Raw genomic sequence first — 19,245 nt, forward strand, 5'->3', positions numbered from 1 at the left:
CATCCCTCTGACCCTGAGCAGAGGGACAGGACCCTCTAGCCAGGACCCTCCAGCTTTGGTCCCAGCAGGAGCGTTGGCACAGCCCAGTCACCATCCCCAGCCTCGGCTGCGACCAACACCTGATGCTGCTGAAGGGGGGCTTAAAACCCCCTGACACATGGAGCAGAAAGGGGAGGGGGGCACCCAGCAAAGCCCTGAAGCCTTGGAAACCCCTATAGCAGAACACAGGCATCGCGGAGCCTAGAGCATCCCTGACCAGTGGCTGTCCTGACCCCCCCAGGGGTGGAGAGTCGCCCCCTTCCCTGGCATCGGTCTCGCTGCCTCCCTGTTCTAATGGTTTCCCGATGTCCAGCCTAAATCTCCTCTGCTGTAACTTCAAGCCATTGGTGTGCATCCAGCTGTATGAGGACGCCCAGCTGTGGCATGACCCAGCTGTCCTCTCTGAGCAGGCAACCCTATGCCCATCCTCACGGTGCCCTCCTCTCCTCGTGCCCCTCTTGACTCATGCCCCGCTCTTCCATCCCCCCAGGGCTGGTGACCGAGAGCTTCGTGGACGAGCCGGACGGGCTGGTCTCAGTGAACCTGCTGGTGATCTCCTCGGTGGCTGCCTTCGTCATCGGCGCGGTGATCTCAGGCTTCAGCGTGTGCTGGTTCATCGGGCACCGGGACCGCAAGGAGCTGGCGCGGCGCCGCGACAAGGAGAACATCCTGGCGCACAGCGAGTCCGTGGTGAGCGTCAGCCGGCTGGGCGAGCGGCGGCCCCGGCCCGGCCCCCCCGAAAACCTGCTGGCACCGCTGATGCAGAACGGCTGGCCCAAGGGGCTGCTCAAGGTGGGGCAGCCCGACTTGGATTCGGGGGTGTTGCCCACACCCGAGCAGACTCCGCTGCAGCAGAAGCGCTGCCCCGGCAGCCTCAAGAACTGCAAGTGGGAGCAGAGCCACAACCTCATCAACGCCTCCCTGCGGGACCCCGGCTGCCCCGGCTCCTCCGTCATCCTGCTTCACACCGGCCACCCCCAGGGGCCCCCCCACATCCGGGCCGGGCATGGCATGCCCGTGGCCTGCCGCTCTGTGCTCATGGACCAGGAGCTGGAGGACGAGGGGAGCGACTCCTCCATGGACATGCACTACCTGCCGGTGAGTGGGGGCCTCGAGCATGGCGAGGGGCCCCGGCCCCAGCCGGTGCAGCCCCCCGCCTCCCACCGGCCCGGCCTGGGCAGGGGCTCCTACGGCGAGTTCCCCATCACGCCGCACGCCAGCCCGGACCGGCGCCGGGTGGTGTCGGCGCCCGGCGGGGAGGCCGGGGACTTCTGCGAGGGCAGCCCCTGGAACCCCGACAAGCTGAACTTCAACAGCAACAATGCAGCCAGCAAGGCGGCTGCCCACCTCAAGAGGAACCACACGTTCAACAGCGGCGAGGCACAGGGGGGCTACGGCCGGCCCGGCGGGGCCCCGCGGGCGCACCCGCACGCCCTCACGGACCTCAGCCACCTCCTCAAGTACGGCATCGAGCGGACTCCCTCCGTTAAATAGGAGCCGGCTGCCCAGGGGGTGTGGCTTGGTTTGGTGCCCGCCTCTCAGGGGGCGGGGCTCCAGAGAGGGGCGTGACCCAGGGAGGCTCCTCCCCCCAAGACCTGCGTGTCTCCAGGAAGGACTGTAGAGGGCGCTGGAGAGCAGTGGGGCCGGGGACGGTGGGCGACGTGGGTCTCGGACTGTGCCCTCTGCCCACCCCAGGTGCCCCCATTCTCCCCCGTGGGGCCCGGCAGTGGCAGGCCCGGGGTGAGGATTTCCTACCCAGCACAAGACGCCGGGGGCTAGGACCCGGCTGGGGGGCCTGGGCACCCCCCCACTCACCTGCTCCTCCTTTTTGTACTGGATGTGGGGGGCCGGGCTGGCACCTGGAAGGTTTGCTAGTGATGGGTGACGGGTCCCTTGCCCCGTTGGCCCCTCCTGGGGCAGAGCCCGGGGCTGCCTCCTTCGGGACGGCTCGATGCCACAGTTCTCTGCAGTGTGTCCCCCCATGACCCTGGCAGCCCCCACCCCTGCACCTCCACACCCCTGCTCCCACCTGACCCTGCCAGTCCCAGCCCCGTCCCCGTCCCCTGCTGCACCTGCCAGGTCCCCCGTCCACCTCCTTCCCCTCACCCCGCCATGGCCCCAGACCCCTGCCCTGCTCCCCTGCCATCCCCCCCTGCCCCACATGGAGTCTGCATTCTCCCCACCCTCCCCTGGCACCGCAGAGGGCACTGCCCCCTCCCCATCCCCACCATGCTGGGGTCCGTTGCCTGCCATGCCTGGCCCTGCTCCTCTAGCGCATCCCCTTCCCCCCCAAGCGCTGGGGGCTGCTGGCGAGGCTGGAGTGCAGGGTCCCCATCCATCAGGCCGTGGCACAAAGTCCCAGGGACCTGGTCCCTTGTGCCCAACTCCCCCATGCCGGTCTGATCTGAGCAGGAGTCCTCGGCTCTATGGGGGCTGTGGGTCGGGGTGGGGACATTTCTATTACTGTAACACTGGGAAGCACAATCCTTTCTGTGGGGTCAGACCCCACGCCGGGCCACCCCCTCTGGCTGGCGGGGCAGGGGGCAGGTGCACGCACACTACTCAGCTCTGCCCCCGGCTGGATGCCCCCCTAGCCTGCTCCAGGCTCTGCTCCTCTGCCTGCTCCTGTGGCAGCTGCATCCCGCACACCATGGGGTTGCAGCTCAGGGATGCCCTGGACTCCCTGCTGGGGCGTGAGCAAGGTCAAAGCCAGCTGCCTACATGTCCTGGTGGGGGCCCAGCCACGAGCCACATCACCTGGGGACGGGTGCAGCGGGAGCGGGGCTGGGGACTGTGTCCCTGTCCCAGCCCTTGGGCTCTGTTCAGCTCTGGGGCTGTTCCCCGGGGGACTGGGGGGTACCCAGGCTGGGGTGCGGGCACTGAGTCTGGGGCAGAGAGGAGAGGAGGGATTAGAGGGACTTAACTCTCTCACTGCTGCAGGGCTGTCCCCAGAGCAAATCCCTCAGGACCCTCTGCAGGGTGACCCCAACCTGCTCCCCCCGCAGCTGCTCAGGGGCCCCTACTGGGGCTGGGGTCCTGGGGGTGGGGGGCGTGTGGGGCTCCTTGGAGCAGAGTGGAGCTCTTGTGACAATCTGGAGAAAGGGACCGTGGCCCCGTGGCCTGGCTCGGCCCTGCAGAGATGGCAGCCATGCCGGCCAAAGTGCCCCCGTTGCCCGCTGGCCCCACGGGCTGCCAGCTGGGGGGGCGCCAGGCCTGGCGGGGGGGACAGGAGCCGGGGGCAGGCCGAGGCCTCCGCTGCCCCTCTGTAAATACGGTCGCAGGCATGCAGCCCTCCGGGAAGCTGAGCATTACCGAGCAAGCGGTCCAATCCGATGTGACCTGTGCCCCCGTGACCTTCCCCTTTGACCTGTGCAGGCTGTGCATGCTACAGTGGTAACCTCTTCTCTGTATCACTCTGGACTTCCCCTGCCAATAAAGTTCTGTTTACAAGACCGGGTCCGTCCTCCCCATCCTCCCCCACCGCCCCACTGGGGCAGGGGTGATCTGTGCCCGGTATAGGGGCCACAGTGCCAGTCCACGGCAGGCAGGACCGGGGCTTTACCTGACTACAGCCAGCGGGGCCAAATCCGGCGGTGGGAAAAGGATCTGGGAGCAGCAGTGCAATGTCCGTGGGGAACGGAGACCACTGCCCGGTGATCCTGAGACAGGGTGAGCTCAGCACGTGCCAGTCCCACCCCACATGCCTGCAGAGAGGCGTTGGGGAGTCGTGTGGGAGGTGCTGGTCCTGGCCCTGAGTGCCGCTGCCGTGTCCCTACCCCCATCCTGGCCCGGCTCTGTGCTGTTGTGTCCCCCACGGTGAGCGGGGCTGGGCACGTGCTGTACTGGGGACACGGTGCTGAGCTGAGGGAGGAGCTGGGTGCTCTGAGCACCCACGATCACGTCCTCTGTGGATGGAGCAGTGCTGAGCGGATCCACCAGCCCTGCTCTGCCCTATGGGTGGGAGGGCGCCCCTCGCTCTGCCTGGGAGGATGGGGGGTCTCCAGGGCTGAGGTAGGGGTCACTTTGCCACTCCAGCCTGCACGTCACCCTCTGCCTTGGTTAGTGTGGCAACCCAGAGCCACACATGTATACTTGAATACATGTATGCACAAAGATGTGTGCACACACCTCTGTGTGCCTATGCATATGCATACCTGCATGCGTGCATGTATACACAAAGATGAGCACACATGCACACACACCTGGATGCATACATGTATACCCAGAGGCACACACACACACATATGCATGCACACACCTACGTGCATACATGTATACACAAAGGTGCACACACAAGCGTGCCTGTGCTGAGGTGCATGCTTACCCAGAGATGTGGACACATGCACATACTCCCTGCCCAAGGATCCCACTCAGCTGGCAGCACTGGATGCTGTTATAATAGGGTGGCTGGGAGGACCATGGCAGTATGTGGCCCAGCCGGGGAGACAGTGCCCAAGCCTAATGTTGCTGGCTCATGCCATCACACCATATTCACGTCCATCACTGCTGCGCTCAGGCAGTGCCTGCCCGCATTGCAGTCCCCTCTGCAGTGGGGCAGGAAGGCACCCGGGGGGAAAGCTGATGGGACGCAGGCAGGATGGAAATGTCTGCACTGGCGCACAGCTGGGATGTCAGGTGGCACCCAGTAATGCCCCCGTGTGCTCAGGGCCTCGGGGTAATGGCTCAGACACAAGTTAATGAGCCTTGCGGCCCTGACCGTCAACACCCCTCCAAGGGGAGAGCATCACCGATGCTCGCTAGCTCTCCTGCCCGCAGCCTGCTCGTGGGGCTCCCATCCTCATGTTGACCCTGCTTAGTATGTATGGGAGAGCTGAGAGCAGAGCTCGAGGGCTCATGAATCATTGGTACCAAAGTGCTGGAAAGCCCAAAAGAAAGCTGAGCAATGTGTGCATGAGTCTGTGCCTGCGTGTCGTGTGTATGTGCATGTGTATCTGGAAGAAATCTAAAGTATGTGTGTGTGTCTGGAAGAAAGTTAAGCAGCATGTGTGTGTACGTATGGTGTATGCATGTACCCATGCATCTGAAAGAAAGCTAAGCAGAGAGCGAGTGTGTGTGTGTGTGTGTGTGTGTGTGTGTGTGTGTGTGTGTGTGTGTGTGTAAGGAAGTTAAGCAGTGTGTGTGTGTGTGTGTGTGCGCATATATTGTGTGCATGTACACATGTATCTGGAAGAAAGCTAAGCAGAGTGTGTGTGTCTGTGTGTATGTACCTGTGTGCTAAGAGGCATGTGCACATGCCTGTGTGTGCTGGGGAGGAGTGAGTGCATGTATACCTCTGCTGAGATGTATGTGCAGGTATTTCTGTGTTGACGTGTTTGTATGTGCATATGTGTGTACCTGTCTGCAAGGAGGCATGTGTACATGTATATGGGGGTGGATGAGTGCATGCTTCTGCCCTGGTAAGTGCACACGTGTTTCTGTGTATGTACGTGCATGTGTTCACATGTTGGAGGGGGGTGTATGTGTATACCTATCAGCAAGAAGGTCTATGTGCTGGGGGATGAGTGTATGTACGCCTCTGCTGAGATGTGTGCACAAGTGTTTCTATGTTTATGCCTTTGTATGTGTGTGTAGCTGTTTGCAAGGAGGCGTGTGGATGTGTGTGCTGGAGGATTAGTGCACATACATCTCTGCCTTGATATGGGCAGGCGTGTTTCAGTGTGCACACATGCATGTGCTCACATGTGTGTGTGCGTGACCTTGTCTCAGATGCTTCCCTGTGCCCCCGCAACCCAGGCAGTATCTGCAGCCGGCAGCAGCAAATGGCTCTGCAGCCTCTGGATGCACCAACACCCCCCCACCCCCGCCAAGCTCCCTCCACCACCCTCCACACCAGCTCAGTGCAGCGCGGGGCCCTTCCCAGGCCTCCGTGTTCACCTGTCCATCAGCACAAGCCTGCGCCTGGCAGAGCCCACAAACAAATGAGATTCCTGCCCTGGAAGCTGCCTCTGGCCACATCCCCCCAACCCACCACGCCGGCCTCCGTGCAGCATGGAAGAGACATGGCCCAGGGGAAGTGATTTGCCTGCCAGGAGCAGCTGCCTTCACCGTGCTGGGGCTGGGGCTCAGCCACGCCAGAAACACGTGTCCTGTGTTGCGGGGAAGGGGGTGGGGGGGTGTCACCACATCCTAGCAGCAGGCAAACAGTGTGGGCGAGCAAGGAGAGCCCGGGGAGCTGGGGTCACCACAGCCCCCCCACCCGACCAGCACTGGCACTGGCCACAAAGTCTGGCTCATAGGGGATGCTGCCATGCTGGGGGCAAAGACGGCTCCCGCAGGCAGCCAGCACATGACAGGCACTGAGCCCTGCACAGACTAATGCCAGGGCAGGGATAGACAGACAGACCCAGGCAGGCAGGTGTGCCAGGGTGTGGACACCCAGGTAGATACACGGGTGTGTGAGCGGATGCGTCAGACGGAGAGACAGATAGACGGCTGGATTTGGGGGTCTGCCTGATGAAGCAGCGCCACCCCAGCAAGCAGAGGGGCACATGTGGGGGCATCCTCCTGCCTTCACACCCCCTGTCTGAGCCACCCCTGCCCCTTCAGTCCTGGGCCACGTGCCAGGCTGCAGCATCCAGATCTAGCCAACCCCCCTCGCCCACATGTGCCCCCCCACCCCGCTCTCAGGGGCGTTGGGGGAGGAACAAGGCCATAAACGACCCAGCAGGGCATCTGGGAGCCGGCGCTAGCAGATGGTGAGGGATAATGTCAGTTAATGTATGCAGCGCGGATGCCTTCGGTAGCCAATGTGCAGCCGTGGCTGCCACTGCACGCTGGAGAGCACAGACGCTGCCTGGGTCCAGAGCCGACCTGGCATCACCCCATGTCACTGGGAGCTGGCCGGGCACCGTGGGCAGGGGGAAGAGGGCATGGCCTTCAGGGTGCATATATGGGAGCAAGGTGGCCCCCACTCCCCATCATTGCCTGGGGCCCTGATGGCACTGGAGGGGGACTGGGGGACATGGCAGGCCAGCCAGCTTCCTCTGCTCTGCCTTCCCCCGGGGCACACCCCTGGGCCCCTCCATACCCTCGGCAGGAAGTCATTCGTCCTTCCCTTCCTTCCCTCAGCTCGCAGGTGTTCGTGATCTCATTCCAGCCATGCTGTTTCTCCTTGGATGCATATACAGCACCTGGTGCCGCAGGCCTGGGATCCCCCTCATCCTCCGCCTGGCTTCTCAAAGCACCGCAGGGAGACGCTGCTGGCCTCAGATGTGGGCCTAGCTCTGCTGGGCTGATGTAGCAGCACGGCTGTGGCAGGTAAGGTCCCCCTGGTCCATCCCACAGCCCCTGACCCCTTCCCAGATGCAGCTACTGGCACTGGGACTCCAGTTAACCCTGGGTACGAGCTGTGGCTGGCATCAGCCCCAGGACACAGGAGCACCCAAGCCAAGGGATGTCTATTGAACCCCTGCACTGCCCAACGTGCCCTCTCCCACCCTGCACAGGGTGGAAGGGGAGACGTGCTTGCAGATCCAGCTGTGCAAGTGCAGGTGTGCACGATCCTGTGGCTTCACTAGTGTGTGCAGAAGCCCAGCAGCATTTGCCATTGTGTTGGTGCGGGGGGCTGGCTGGAAGCAGGGCTGGGATGGATGAAGAGGGGGCAGCCAGCCAGGGAGAACCCCACCTGCTTCCTATCACCAGCCTTGGAGCTGCCCAGCAGGGAGGGCAGGGGTATGAGGTTATGGGGACAGGGTGGGAGGCAGCTGCCTGGGCAGCCTAGAGGGACAGTGCCCAGCCTCTCCCACTTGGCTTAGCCCAGTTGCCAGCCCCGGTGCTACGGGGATGCTCAGGGCTCCCATCACAGCCCTCTTGAACAGGTCTGCTCTATCTGCTGAGAGAGAGAGTGCGTGCGGCTGGCTCGAGCTGGAGCCCACAGCCCTGCTGTGAATCCAGGGCTGATGGCTCCTGGGAGGTGGCAGAGGAGGAAACACCAGTGGTGACATGATGGGAAAGTTAATGGAGGTGCCAGGCTGGGAGAGCTGTGGGCACTGCTGTGCGTGGGAATGCAGCCTTGTCCGGCCCAGCGCTGCCAGCCCACATGCCACCAGGTGCTGCCGAACAGGACAGGGACCTGCCCAGTCCCCCTGGCACTGTGGAGCGCCGGCCAGCCAAGGGCATGGTGCCATGGCAGATTGGGGACGGCAGGTCCTGGTTTGGAGGTGCCTGGCAGTGGGGACCTGGACTCCTGGGCTGTGCTCCCAGGGCTGTGGGCTGGCAGACGCGCTGCAGGGGCAGGGCGGGTCTGGCTTGCAGGGGTCCATGCAGGCTGCAGCCATGGGAGCTGGGGGGAATCAGTGCTAGCAGCTGCCCTGCATCTCGGTGGCTGAGAGCTGCAGAGGGAGACCCCGGCTCCCGCCCCGCCAGCAAAGGTGGTAGAATGAAAGCAAGACCTGGGGACTCCAGCCATTGCTTAGCCAGCCGGTGCTGTGACTGACACGAGTGTGCCAGGTCTCAGCTGAGTCCCCTCGCAGATGGCCAAATCTCCTTCTATTTGGCACTAGCTGGGCTCCTGCCATCCTGCTAGGCGCCAAGAGGCAGGTGGGGCCGCCGGGATCAGGAGAAATGCCTCCAGCAGGATGCCTGGGTTCTGCAAGGAGAGAGCAGGCTGGAACAGAAGGCACGGCTGCCATCTCCCGGTCCCGGCTGGTAGGACAGGTGCCAGCCTCTGCCACGGGGGGACATGGCCCAGTTTGGGGCATGGGACTGGGAATGCAGCCCTGTTGGCGAGCGGGACCGGCTCTGCGAGGTGGGGGAGAAGAGGGACCCGCCGGCTGAAAGGCAAGGAGGGAGGGCAAGCCAGGCAGCAAGAGCTTGGAGCCCCCGACTTGGATTCGACTCCATGGGGCACTTGTGATTTGATGTGGAGGTCGCATGGGGCTGCCTAACTGGTCCCAGGTTGGCTGAGTGCTGCCCGTTAGTCTGGGTCCTGAGTTCAGGAGCTGCCGTTGGAGGAGCCGCATGGGCAGAGCTGCCCGCTGGGGGGTCTAGGAGGCAAATGGGGAGGGGGCTGAAGCTGTCCTGGGCCAGTGCCACTGCGGCTAGGGCTGGCCTCTGCCCCAGCACGGCCTGAGCCCTGCCACTTTTACCCTCAAGCCTGCTGCCCTGCGCAGCCACCCACCGAGGGCATCCCCCAGCCCTGACCCAGCTCACGTTCCCCCCTCAGGTGAGCCGGGGAGCCCAGACCAGCTCTGGTTGGTGAGTCACAGGGACGGAGGGCTCATCAGCCCAGTCTGTGCCCATGGCTTGTGACATAGGGCAGGCTCTGTAGTGCTGTCCTGGTCCCAGCCATGGCACAGGTTCATGCTCAGCTCCAGGCATGGGGACTGTGCAGGCAAGGTGCTTTTTAATCCCATCTGGGCCAGATTGAAGCCCCTGGTGCTGGGGGGACCATGGGGTGAAGAGCCCTTCGTGATGTGGGTCCTGCCTGCTGCTCAGAGCCAGTCAGGAAGGTGCCAGGGCAGGGATGACAGGCACCCTGATGTGTGCCCAGGTGCAGGTGCCCACAGGTCAGGAGGGGTGCCCTCAGGCCTGATTTCCCAGCTGATCGTGCAGCTGGCAGAGAAGCAGAGAGCACAATCCCCTCCTCCTCTCCCTTCTGCAATTTCCCAACCTGGCCCGTCGCAAAAGAACCAGGAAGCTGCCAGCCCCCGCCCAGCCCCGCTGCTCTCCCTGCACCAGGATCCCCTGCCCGGGGCACTGAGCAGGAACGGCAGGACAGGACAGGTCTCGACCAACCACGCTGCTGGCACTGTTTGCAGGGTGAGGGGGTGCGGGCAGCGGGGGCAGCTCTGGGCACCAGCCTGCAAGGGTGCTGGGAGAACTGCTCAGGGACGGCTCAAGGGAGAGATGTGCCGCCTGCTGCGTGCCAGAGCTGTGCTATGGGGCCAGCTTGGGGTGGCTCAGCGCTGAGCGAAGGTGGATGGGTGGTCTCTGCCCAGAGTAGGGCTGGCAGGACGGACAGGGCAGTTATAGCAGGGGGCTATGGGTGGGGGCACTGGTAGGGCTGAGGGCATTGGCAGAGCTGCAAGGAGCCCAGCCTGTCCCAAAGTATCCCTGTCTCTTCCTCCCTGCAGCCTCCATTCCCCACCACGCTGCAGGATGATTTGCCTGGGCCTCACCCTGCTAGCTCCGCTCCTCTTGGCCCTGCCCCGCAGCTGGGGGCAGCCATGCCCACCTGTGCCCAAAAATGCCACGGAGTTTGTATGCACTGCGCCGGACCTCTACATCTTCCCCTCCGGCCTCCCCAGTGGCATCCTAAGCATCTCGGTGGAGTTTACCAACCTCAGCACCATGGGCGAGGACGCGCTGCAGGGGCTGCCCCTGCTCCGGGAGCTCCATCTGTCCAGCAACCGGCTCCAGTGCCTCCCTGCCAGCCTCCTTTGGCCCGTGCCCGAGCTCCGCGTCCTGGACCTCACTGGCAACCTGCTGGAGGACCTGCCCCCAGAGATCTTCCATGCTAGCGGGCTCCTGCGGGACCTGGTGCTGCGGAGGAACAGGCTGAGGGGCTTGTGGCCCTCCTGGTTCCAGTCCCTGAGGGCACTGGAGTGGCTGGACGTCTCCGGCAACCTGCTCCGAATGCTGCCCCCGCATTGCTTCCTCCTGCTGCGCTCCCTGAAGAGCCTGGACCTGTCCCACAACTTCCTGAGAAACCTGCCTGCCGCAGCGCTGGAAGGCCTGGCCCAGCTGGAGCGGCTGGACCTGGAGGGCAATCGGCTGCAGGTCCTGGCCGAGGAGACGTTCCAGCCCACCCGCGGGCTCCGCTATCTCTTCCTGCAGAACAACAAGCTGAGCGCGCTGCCGGACGCCGCCCTGCTCCCACTGGATCAGCTGGACACACTGGACCTGTCCCACAACGCCCTGCACACCCTGGACTTCTGCCTGCCCGAGCCCCACGACACCCTCAGTCTGGACCTGTCTGGGAACCCCTGGGTGTGCGACTGCCACGCGGCCCGCTTCTTGCACTGGCTGCGGAGCCGGCCCGTGCACCTCTATGCCCGCAACAAGACCCTCTGCCTGGCCCCTCCGGAGCACCACAACCAGAGCCTGGCCACCCTGGCTGAGAGCGAGCTTGGGGTCTCCTGCCCACCCACCCCTGGGCCAGGGAAACAGGAGAGCCAGGAGCTGCCCCCAGACCAAGTGGGCAAGGCCTAGCTATGGGCTGTGCCAGCTTCCATCCCCATCCTGGCATCCCCAGGGCAGCCTTCCTTGTCCCCTTCCTCCTCCCCGCACGGGAGTCTCCCTGGGGTCTGGGCAAGAGCCCACCTGAGCAGTTCTGGGTCTGTCTTGCGCTGTTCCCTGTTCACCCCCCTCTGAAAGGGTGCTGGGTCCTTGCCCTGATGCCCCAGATGCCCAGGCCTCAGCCAAACCCCTCCGTGCCTGCCCCCAGCCTCAAGCCTGCAGCCTCCCAGCAGACCTCAGCCCTCCGTCTCCAAGCCCCCCTGCACCGCACCCCCAGCTCCTCAGACCAGCCCCCACTGGCAGCACCAAGGGGCTGTTCTTTGGGTCCGAGAAGCCACTTTAGCTCAGTTCTCACTGGTGGGAATTGAGCCCTGCCAGTGGCAAGCTGGATCCAGGGCCTGTCCTTGAGCCAGGCCTCTCAAATGGCTGCGTGCAAACATTGCAACACATGTGTGGCTTCCTCATGGCCTGTTGCAAGCATGCCTTGCCCTCCCCCCAGCTTTCCTCTGCCAAAACAGCCTCTGAGGAGTGGGGGCTGATGGGACCGGGCTGCATGATGCAAACGTGCCACTGAGCTGGTCCTTAATGGCACTGATCGAGAGCAAGTTCCTACTTGTCCTGGATTGGAGGTGTTGGCATGTACAGCGCCTGGCGCACCAGGTTGGATGGGCACCTAATAGATGTCAAAGAGCTGCCCTTCTGACCCTGGAGGGGTGGGAGTGAGTGCCCGGCCCAGCCAGCCTTATAGTGGGCAAGCACTTTCACCTGTTTTGGGAGTCCTGGAGGGTGGGTGCCCAGTGACAGGGGGCATTTCCACTGCTCTGCTTTCCCTTCTCTCCTAAACGTGAGCTCAATAAACATCAGTGCACGCACTTGACTGAAGTCTGCAGCATGCTTGACTTTGGGGGGAAATGTATGGGTGGGGAGGGTGGCGCAGGGATGCCTGGAGGACCAACCAGACGTGTGTCGCAACACTCGTGTCCACACATTACACTGTGTAGACACAAGGACGAGGGTTTGCAGGATTTCTGATGCTTCTCATACTGGGGCTAGGAGCATGGAGGCTGCGTCCCAGACCTATAGTTTCCCCCAGTGTCAGGGGGAGTCTGTGCTAGCAGGGTTTTGCATGGAGCAACGAAAGCTGAGCACGTCGGCCACTGTAGCCCTGGCAGTGGCTTCCTTTGTGTTTAATTGCAAATGAAACCCAGAACATTTCACTTAATGCCGTACCTGTAAATTTATAGTAGAAGCAGGTCCCCGGGAAGGCTTCAATTAAATGGAATTGCTTAAAGCCGCGGCCCAATTTATCCTGAGTTATCGCACCCATAAAGCCCGGCAGCAAATGCTGCTCTGGACCCAGGGAGGCTGGAGGCTACCGGCTGTGTGATGTTAATGATGGGGCGGCTGCTTTAATAGGAAACTGGGGAGTGTGTGGGGGGGGCAGAGACTGGGGTGGTAGCTGGGGCTGGAGAAGTCCCACAAATGCCCATGGAAACCCTCTGGACTTATAGCAAGCCCCTGGATAGTCCAAGGTGGAGCCTGCAGAGATGCATCTTGACAGGGGAGTCGCAGATGGAGAATCCAGTGCCTGCCTATATGAACCCAGCCTTCCCCGTGGACACAGCACAGCCTCCTAGCAGGGCTTCTGGTCTGGCCTCTTCCTGGGCTACGGGGTGACCCGGGCAAGTCGCTTCCCCTCTCTGTGCCTCAGTTTTCCCATCTGTAGCCCTCACCGTCTAGCTGGAAGGAGGTATTGAGTGGGCCCCAGAATGACCTGGATTCCCCGGAGAAACAGTCTGAAATCAGTCAGCTGAAATTCAGTAAGGACAAGTGCAAAGTCCTGCACTTGGGACAGAACGATCAGGGGTTGGGACACCAGCTGGGGAGTGACTGGCCAGCTGCAGGGCTGCAGAGCAGTTGGGGGTTACTGCGGACTGAACGTGAGGCAACAGTGCACTCTTGTTGCAAAAGAAGTCAATCGCATTCGGGCTGCGCTAACAGGACCCTCTCTTGCAAAGCAAGGGACGTAATTCTGCTCTATCGGTGCTGCTGAGGCCTCGCCTGCAGCCGTGTGTCGTTTTGGGCCCCACACTTCGCAAAGGATGGGGACAGACCGGAAAAAGCCCACTGGAGGGCAATGAAAATGAGAGGCCTGGGGGGCACGACTGGAGAGGAAAGGCTGACAGAGCTAGGGTGACTTAGTTTGGAGAGGAGCAGACTGCGGGGGCTTTGATAAGCCTTCCCTTCCCTGCAAGGTGATGACAGGCAGCACGTCAGCAACACACGGTCTATTTACAAGACAGTAGAGAGGGGGGAGGCTGCCCCCCACCCCAGAGATCCGCAGGTCAACAGCTCCTGCGCTGTTGTTTCTTGGGCCCCCAGTCGCTGGTCCGGGTCCTGCATGGGATGGAGAACAGGAGGGCCAGGCCCCGCTGCAGACACATCGCTCTGCACAGCCCCGTGGCAGTCTGTCCTTCTGGGGGCAATGCTGGGGCCCAAGGGAGCCCAGGGAGTGGGCACGGGTGCACACAGCTAGCCTGCCCAGGACCCGGGGGGAACCTGGGCTGGCACTGCATCCTCCTGGGAGCCCCTGCTGCACTCCATGCCCCCACCTGCAGCTGGGGGGAGTTACAGCCCTGGTGAGATGAACTGCCCGGGCGCACAGCCTCTTCCCCTCTGCCCAGCTGGCATTGGCCTGTGCTGCAACCAGCCTGGAGGGGAGCTTGGGGGCAGCCCTGATGGTGCTGCCCCGCTTCCCTCCCTCCCTGCCCAGGCCACCTCCCACCCAATGGCTGCAGAAAAGGGGGGTACTGCTGCCCGCCTGCCTCCAGGTGCCCTGGGTATCTCCTGCAGATGGCTGTGGGCATCCCTGCTATGGGGCCCTGCAAGGCCAAGGTTGACTTTGGCCATGGGATCCTGGACCCCAAGCAAGGGCAGAGCCCAGGGGGGCTCCCCAGCAGGGGGGCAGGGAGAGTTGGGCTGTACCTTGGTATGGTGCCCAGCGGGACGCTGCTGACCAGCCAGTCGCGCCCGTAGAGGACGGCGGGGCCGCTGTATTTGTTGTAGTATTGCTCCGGCTGCTCCGGCTGGAACTGCCGCTGCTCCCCCAACGGCGGGACCAGGTGGGAGTCTCTCACCTGGTGGGGGGAAAATGGGCTTTCAGAACCAGGTGCAGGGGAGGAGAATGCCGGGGGCAGGCAAGGGGGCCTGCCCTTATCACTTGGCCCCTCTCAGGAGGAGCACTGGCTTGCAGAGGACAGCCCCCAGGAGCCAGCGCCTTCCCCTGCCTCTACCCAGCCCAGTCCACACCACACTCAGCTCCTTGGGACTGAATCCCCATGGTGGGAGGGACGGAGTGAGGGCCATGACCCTGGCTCTGGCTCTGCTTTGGGACCCCACACCCTCCAGACCCCTGTGGCATTGAGCTGCTCGCTGGAGACAAGCAGCTGCACGTGGGGTGATGGCGGGTAGAGCATGGGGGGCAGCTCTGACCTCTCCACTCCACACATCTCCCCTCCCCCATCAAGGGCTGAGTTGGGACCCACAAGCCCCCTTCCTGCCCCAGCACAGGGGCAGGAGAGCTCATACAGCATGGCTCTCGCTGCCTACAGCCCCGCTCCACCATACCCGCTGCAGCGACTCCTCCGTGGGCCGCACCGTTGGCTGGCTGTGGGGGACGAAGGCGGCTTGGGTACTGGAGATGGGAAGGTTCTCTGCTCGTAGACGCATGGGGAAGGGGGGAGAAGAGCATGTTAGAGCCAGAAACCCTTGGGCCACTATGCAGCTGGAGCCAGCCACATGGGGAGCAGAGACATGGGCAACGGGCTGTGACCCCTGCCCAACACAGCCCCTGTGCATGGGGACCATGCATGGCAGGGCAGCAATGTGGATGGGCCTTGGGGGCAGTGTGTCTCAGCCATGGAGGGGCTGCAAGGTGGGGATGTGGGTCCCTGCAGCTCCAGGCAGGGCTGTGCTGCCTCCCAAAGTGGCACAGGGCAAGAGCAGCGAGAGCTACTAGTGCCCAGAGGAGCGCAGCAGTGGAGCTGGGCATCTGGGCACCACGCTGCGCTCGCACCACCCGACTGCTCCCCGGAGATGGCCCTGGTGGCAGCACAATGCCCAGCCCAGCCCGGGGAGGAGGGAGCTTGGCTTCTGCAGAGCAAGAGGCAACCCAGTGAGTAGCAGAGGCAAGGGATCAGGGGGCTGTGGGACTGCGCTGGCACTGAGTGCCGTGACCTACCGGGTTGGTTCAATGGCAGGTGGCTCTTCAACTGGTCCTTGCTGTTACATGGCACCGCCCGGGCAGGTGGCCGTGGAGGAAACTCCTCCTGGTACAAGGTGCTGTAAAACGCCGAGCTCAGCTTGTCATCCCCAAAGGGCACAAAGCTCCAGCCTCTCCACTGGGGCGGAGCAGGGCGTGGGGGACGCTTGTCCTGGTCAAACTGGAGTGAAGGAGAGCAGCAGCTCATGCAGGGGCAGGTCTGTCTGCCCCCCACCCCATCCCATCCAGGCAGGGTGAGCTGCACCTCCCTGGCTCCCTGTGCCTTTGCACTGGCCCCACGAACCAGCTCTGTGCAGCAGATCCCAGGGCAAGCAGAGCGGTGCTGGGACGCTCTGGGGGGCTGCAGCCCAGATGGACAGTGGGCTGTGCCCCCCTCGCAGATCTGCCCCTGCCCCCTGGCCCTCAGTGGCAAGGCCCATTGCAACTGCGGGGCAGAGAGCAGACCTCTGTGTAGTAGGTCCGGTACGTCGTGGTGTTGGCCCGCTCCTGGCTCCTCTTGGGGTCCCGGTCACCGCGGGGGAATGACGACACCAGCTGGCTCTCGTACTCCCGGGATATGGGCACTGGGAAGGTGAGAAGCAAGTCCCATCATGGGCCCCTTGTTCTCTGGGGCCGTGGCAGGTCCCGCTTGGCCACACGCTCCCACTTGGGCCCACCCAGTCCTGGTCATTAGAAGGACTCTGTGGATGGCAGCTCCACCATGAACCTGGGTTGGGGGGTACAAAACAATCCCACCTTTCTCTTGCCCTGTCTCTGCTTGTTTGCTTGGACTGGGAGCTCCTCAGGGCTCTTGCTGTGTGTACAGCCCCTAGCACACAGCTGGGGCTTCAGGGTTTCTGTTAGACCCCCTGAGGCTACCGCAATGCATGTGCTCCTTAGCAGGACACAGCTGCAATCACTGGGGTCCCTGTTCTGCCTGAGCCAATGCTGCTGCCAGGCTGGCAGAGCCCCCTGGCCAAAGGCTTGGCCCCTCTGGGAGCTGAGCCCTTCCTTGCTCTGTGCAAGAACAGCTGAGAGCCCCAGGCCTGGATCCGGCCCAGCACACTCCCTACCATTTAATCACAGAGAAGAAACAGTTCTTGAGCCCCCTGCACTGGGGTGTCTGGGGAGAACAGGGCCCAGGATGGCCAGAGCTGAATGGGTCTGGGGTTTGCCAAAGCCCTCCTAGTTCTGCCAGGCCGGGACAGGGAGCAGGGTGGTTCGGTACCTAGCTCTCGCGGGGGGAACGACGCTGCGGTGGTGGTCGCAAATCGTCTGCGGTCATCCCCTGCCCGCATGGTGGTCTTGTGGATCGTTTCCACTGCCTGGTCCTTGTCATAGATGCTGCAAGGCACAAATGTGCTGCCTGAGAGACGGCAGCTGGCTGGGAGGGATGTGCCCCATGGTAGGAAAGGGCACTGGGTACCTGTAGCTCCCTGCGGCTGGGGCGGTGTAGGCGTCATGCTGCTCTGTGTTATTCCCAGTGATCCTGGGGCTGCCAAGCACCACGGCTGATTTCATCTAGAGGGAACCCATTGCAGTTTGATGCTGGCTGGTGCAGGCCAGGCCTTGCCCCCATTACAGCCAAGCTCCCATTGCCCCCAGCTCTGCTCCCAGGGCCCCAGTTCCACAGATTATTCCCTCCTCCTGCAAAGCAGGTGATGCTGCAGGCTAGGCCAGGGCACAGACAGTGTCCCCTGGAGGTGTGGGCATGGATCTCTGGACCCAGAGATGGGGTAAGTCCTGGTTGGCAAAGCCCAGACGTGCCCCAGCTCCTTGCACTTCCAGCCCCTGCCTGCGGCTTTGCTCGGTAGCAGAGCTGCCCTGCCAGGCTCAGGGGGTCTTTGCCACTGAGAGAGGCCGTGAGCTCAGCACGCTTTCAACCAGGGCTGGGCATCACCACCGGCCATCGGAACAGCCAGAGGCATGGCAGGCTGGAGAGGACACACAAAAGCAACTTCTCCTGCTTTAGGGCCTGAGCCAGCCCCTGTCCCAGGGAATTAGGGGCAAAGTGCCCCTGGGGCAGCTTCAGCCTTGCAGACCTTTGTGCCCATCCCTCTACAGGAGCTGGCCAGAGTCTGGAAACAGAGCTGGATCCCAAACACTTCTGGGCTCCCAGCCCCCCCGAGTGAATCTGGAGACTCACTCCTTAACAGTAACCGGATCAGGCCTCAACCTAGGAGCTGTCTCAGTTCCCAGCAGAGCGTATGTGAGGTGCCATGAGGCTGAGCTCGCCGAATTGTGCCGTTACCTTCTCACAGGGCTGCACAGGGGGGACCCATTCCCCCTGGAAGTCTGCATGGTGTGTGGTTTGGTAGTGGGAGCGCCCATCCCCTGTGATCGGGGAATGTCCTCCTGTAGGGGAAGGAGCCGGGAGTCAGGCCAGGACATTCTCAGACTTGACCCCTTCAGCTGCGAGGACCCTGCTGCTGAGACCCCCTGTGCCCCAAAGGGAGGTGCTTCATACACCCCACATGCCTCCTCTACCAGCTCATTGCTCTCCTGCCTGGTGGCTGGTGGGAAAAGATCAAAAGCTCCGAACAACCAAGGACGTCCTCCAGAGCAGGCTGCCCTGAGAGTGACTCTGGGTGTGGGCATGCAGCAGAGGTCCAAGTCCAGCCAAGCAGCCCAGCAAGGGGACATATGGCTCTAACAGCTCTGCCCCTTCTGGACATGGCAATGAGTGCCCTCCCTGGCCTTAAAGCTCTGGAGATCAGAGGCCACATTCTGCTCTAGGTGACTGGTGACATGAGTGCACACGTGCCCCATGGGCCTGGGCATCCACGACACCAATGCACCACCACACCCAGCAGCAGGAGAAGACCCAGACTAAGGCAAGCAGCAGACGCAGCGAGGCCAAGCGCAGGGCAGCAGCAGTGCTGCAGGCTGGGAGCCAGCAGGGTCCAGGGCATAGCTGTGGATGGAAAGCTCGGATCACACATGGCCTGCTTGGGTTCACACGCTGCTGACCCACTGGAATGGAGCAAAGGGAGGAATGCGGATAGACAAGTATCTCTAGATCCTGAACGCCGTCTCTGTGATAACGTGGCACTAGTTGCTGCAGCAAACCCCAGCCTGAACTATCACAGCAGCATCCCCTTGGCCAAGGCAATGTAACCACGCTGGACCCCCAAGTGCCCCCAGGTCCCCAAGAACACTGAGATTGCAGCCACGCAGAGCCGCGGCCTGGCAGACAACTCACCCAGGTGCACGCATGGGGCTCTCGCAACTGGCTGCATCCCATGGTCTACGTAGGAGGAGCATGACAGTGAAGGCTGCCGAGGGAATTGTCTCTCATTCTCACAGAACAGGTTGCGGTTCCACTGCTCATTCTGCGGTTTGTGGGTGAGCGGCCTCCGTCCCGCTACCTCCAGCCCGGGATAGCTATCCCGGGCCGTGGAGGTGATGATGCTGATCCTGGGATCAGCGTGCATGAGCGCATGCATTTGTGGCCGGATCATTTTGATCTTGGGCTGGTGGGGTCTCTCGGAGAAGGCCACCTGCGTCTCTGTCCCCGTTTCCTTCGGTGTGAAGAAGTCCTTGTGTATAACCCCTTTGGAGAGGGGGAGCGGAATAGACTCTCGCTGGAAATTCCCCCAGTACGGGGGGTAATCAACCTTGTACACGGACTGATCCACCCGTCCTGGTGGCCAGCGGTCAAAGGATGTCCTAAAATGGGAAGCCTTTTGGAAGTCAGCCCCCATGATGCTGGGGGCTGGCACGAGGTTTTTGACAGGGGCTGCCAT

General features: G+C 62.6%; 3 protein-coding genes across 7 annotated transcripts in view; 2 read left to right on the plus strand and 1 right to left on the minus strand.

The window, feature by feature from the left end:
- Positions 1–3,491, plus strand: part of SEMA6B (semaphorin 6B) — a 56,707-nt gene extending 53,216 nt beyond the window's left edge. For all 3 annotated transcript variants that reach the window (XM_059719512.1, XM_059719513.1, XM_059719514.1), the window contains one exon: positions 530–3,491. In XM_059719512.1, the coding sequence (XP_059575495.1) occupies positions 530–1,533 (1,004 nt within the window). In that variant the 3' untranslated portion in view covers positions 1,534–3,491. The remainder of the gene's footprint in view (positions 1–529) is intronic.
- Positions 3,492–7,164: 3,673 nt separating this feature from the next.
- On the plus strand, positions 7,165–12,115 carry LRG1 (leucine rich alpha-2-glycoprotein 1). 3 transcript variants are annotated; one of them, XM_059719608.1, is made up of 2 exons: positions 7,165–7,317; positions 10,134–12,115. In XM_059719608.1, exon 2 carries the CDS (start codon positions 10,159–10,161, stop codon positions 11,209–11,211), a length of 1,053 nt encoding a protein of 350 aa, XP_059575591.1. In that variant the 5' UTR covers positions 7,165–7,317; positions 10,134–10,158; the 3' UTR covers positions 11,212–12,115. The 3 variants fall into 3 exon arrangements, with proteins under 3 accessions (XP_059575591.1, XP_014460439.2, XP_059575592.1); XM_014604953.3 differs by lacking the exon at positions 7,165–7,317 and adding an exon at positions 9,688–9,819; XM_059719609.1 differs by lacking the exon at positions 7,165–7,317 and adding an exon at positions 9,692–9,783.
- A 1,468-nt stretch (positions 12,116–13,583) lies between these two features.
- On the minus strand, positions 13,584–19,245 carry SAXO5 (stabilizer of axonemal microtubules 5). The gene is made up of 9 exons (XM_059719916.1): positions 18,702–19,245; positions 17,751–17,854; positions 16,926–17,020; positions 16,728–16,843; positions 15,965–16,083; positions 15,479–15,680; positions 14,866–14,954; positions 14,224–14,375; positions 13,584–13,635 (listed from the first exon to the last, which is right to left on the minus strand). Exons 1-9 carry the CDS (start codon positions 19,243–19,245, stop codon positions 13,584–13,586), a joined length of 1,473 nt encoding a protein of 490 aa, XP_059575899.1.

Source organism: Alligator mississippiensis, chromosome 16, assembly GCF_030867095.1.
Source record: "Alligator mississippiensis isolate rAllMis1 chromosome 16, rAllMis1, whole genome shotgun sequence".
In the NCBI taxonomy this organism is placed as follows: Eukaryota; Metazoa; Chordata; order Crocodylia; family Alligatoridae; genus Alligator; species Alligator mississippiensis.